At 39.6% G+C, this 2,837-nt stretch overlaps 1 protein-coding gene across 1 annotated transcript in view; it reads left to right on the top strand.

Annotated features, from left to right (window-relative positions):
- Positions 1-4: 4 nt before the first annotated feature.
- The window catches only part of TRMT13 (tRNA methyltransferase 13 homolog (S. cerevisiae)), a gene marked incomplete at its 5' end in the record, with an annotated part of 6,526 nt that continues 3,693 nt past the window's right edge, over positions 5-2,837 (top strand). Inside the window, 6 exons of the mRNA XM_009709328.1 lie at positions 5-91; positions 538-584; positions 674-740; positions 1,585-1,647; positions 1,776-1,845; positions 2,296-2,402. Of these exons, the coding sequence (XP_009707630.1) occupies positions 5-91; positions 538-584; positions 674-740; positions 1,585-1,647; positions 1,776-1,845; positions 2,296-2,402 (441 nt within the window). The remainder of the gene's footprint in view (positions 92-537; positions 585-673; positions 741-1,584; positions 1,648-1,775; positions 1,846-2,295; positions 2,403-2,837) is intronic.

The following is a 2,837-nucleotide window of genomic DNA, read 5'->3' as shown; positions in this document are numbered from 1 at the left end:
ATGTGCCTACTTCGTGGAGAGGAAGAAGCGCTTCTGCAAGATGATCCCGGCTCCTGGGAGGCGTTTTTGCGGAGAGCATGGGCAGCAGGAGGTCCTGGGCCTTGCCGGGTGGAGCAGCTGGCCCGCTCCTCCGGCTGGGGAGGATGGAGTCCTGGGGCCGGGGGAGCCCCGGGTTCTCTAGGAGGGGCTGGGGCAGGTGGGAAGCCCCGGCGGCACCCCGGGGGGCCGGGGGTAGCATGTCCGCCTGAGCTGGCCCCGCGGCACGGGCAGGGCAGGCAGCGTTTGCGTCTTCTGTGAGCCCTGGATGTGCTAAGGCCATCAGTTCAGCCCAGCAGTAACGCTGCCATTACATGATAGGTTTATTCTTTTAGGATCCATTTAACTATTAAATTCTTGTCTCAGTTTCTCCATTCCGGTTAACCCATCTACCTCAGAATTGATGGTTTCTGAAGCGCAGATGACCCTCAACAGCTTTTCTAAAACAGGAATGCTGAATGTGTGCTGAATTGTTGTCTAAAACTTTTCTTTTATAACTAGGAAGAAAATGGCAGGAAAAGAATTCCATGTCCTCTTGATCCAAAACAGTAAGTATATTTAAATGCTTTTTCTATTCATTTTCTAGAGTTCACATGATAAATGCTGTTACTTACTTTTCTTTCCGTTTGGGTTTTAGTACTGTGTATGAAGACCAACTACAAAAGCATTTAAAAAAATGTAATTCAAGAGAGAAGCCAAATCCAGTAAGTGCAGTCTAAATTCAGCACTACTTCATTTCAGATTTAAGACCCTAAACATTACAGCTCTGGAGAGAATTTATTGTGCTGGCAGCAGCCGTGAACTGGAGGACAGCAGTCTTAGCAAGCACTACAGTAAGGAGGGCATGGAAGCTTAATAAGTGCCCGCTGAAATGGAACTCACATTCCAGTCTCCTCGTCTTCTATGTCCCCTCTCACTGTAGTTCAGTACAACTTTTCAGTTCTCTTAGTTGAAAATGCTGAATTAATTTTACTCAAAAACGTCCTCTGAGAACAGTCTGTCACAATGCCATTCATTTCAGAGGCTTGGTGAGAGATTGTCCTTGGAAAGCAAAATTAGCAGGGAGGCTCTAGGTGTTTTCCTCCCTCTGGCAGTCTGCTGCCCTAGCCAACTGCCTGCTTCAGTCAAGCTAGCAGTGAATTATGGAAAGCTAGGCTGACAGCTGCAGCCAGTCCTGAGGGAAGGAATAGGATGTATGTCTTGACAGCTGTTTCAAGAAAACAGAAGATGGCTTCTTTATTGTCTGCCTTACCAGTATTGCACCTTTAGTATTACCTGGGAAACCTTAAAGTGGTCTCTGGAATCAGCCTAATAAGCATTGACAGCTTAACTCTTATGAATGTGTTCAGTCTTGTCAAAATGTGTCTGAACAGTCCTTTCTGCTGGGGATTTGGAATCAGACTATAGGAAAAAAAAAAAAACTTGGAATATCTTCTTTTGCAGTAGATTCCTATTGCTATGTACTTTATGATAAAAACACTGAAGAATTTAGCTTTTTGCTTTCTGGTAATTAACAGAATCGGATTTCTTTTCTTTTGATTTTTAAAGGTCTACTTTGTTCAAGATATTAATGCAGGTTTAAAAGATGTAACAGAAATACCAGAAAAACAAGTGAGTACATTTATTTGTTCTAAAGCTCAGTCCCTACATAACATGTTGCAATTCATCATATGACTAAAGAACTAGCAAAAATAAAAAGGTCTTGTATTTATGGGTGGCACTTTTTTTTCCTTAAAAAGGTACCTATCTCTTCTCTATCCAAAGAAGAGCTGGAGAACCTAATTATCAAGTTGAAAAAAGCCAGCAATGGTGAGCTTACTTAATGCTGAAAATAAGATGTTTTACATTGAATTGATTAAATATTTCATTGTTATTTTTGTTGTTAAATATCTGTGAAAATGTGAGACATTTGCCTCTAAACACATCTGAAGTAATTACCATCAAGATGTAGGCAATCCTCCAATAGCTACGTTTTACTCAGAAGAATAAACTAGATTGAGAGAATGATAAAACACTGATCTTTTGTTCATATAGCTGATTTTTCTTCCTTTTGTTTTTTTTGTTTCCCACCAAAATATCACTACAGATAACAATACAGCTCTGTTATAAACATACGATGATAGATATATGCTCCCAAGAGACTATTTTGTTAGTGCTGGAAATTGAGCTCGCATCTGAATATTGTAACATATATGTTACAAAACCAGAAACTCTTGGAAACTCGAAACTTAAACGTAAAAGTTTTGCATTTGCATGCAGGCCTGGAACTTCGCCTTAAGGAACAAATACTGTCCCACCACGCTTTACAAGAAGCCTTAAATGACCCAAAGAATGGGGAATCTGCTTTCAAACACTTGAAACAACAGGTATGGTCACTGCTTTACTAATAGCTATAGATATTTTAAAATGTCTGGAATCCATTCTGCTGCTGTAAATTTGAGTGACTCTGCACGCATAATGCTAGTCACTTCATACAGAGGAAGTCTGATAAGCTGTATAACTCTATGCTTTTCAAATAATAGCATATATGTAACTTTTGAATGGCTGGTTTGTTAAGTGTTAGCAACAAAAATTTATTAGGATACTGAAATAAATTACAAATTTTGTGGTGTTCTTCTGAATTTTTACTTAAATATTACTTTATATTAACTTGTTAATGAGTCTGAGCTACAAAAGGTAAAATGTTCTATTTGCTAAGAAGTAAAAGGAACTTTTTCTGTAAGAGCTGGTCCTAGATTTCCTGGTTGTGTAACAGATGCATAAAAAGAATGAGAGAGCCTAAGTTTACCTTCTGCCTTTTT

This window comes from Cariama cristata, unplaced genomic scaffold (assembly GCF_000690535.1).
Source record: "Cariama cristata isolate BGI_N322 unplaced genomic scaffold, ASM69053v1 scaffold4551, whole genome shotgun sequence".
Lineage (NCBI taxonomy): Eukaryota > Metazoa > Chordata > Aves > Cariamiformes > Cariamidae > Cariama > Cariama cristata.
Note: the sequence above shows the minus strand (reverse complement) of the source record. Positions and strands in the feature narration are given on the sequence as shown.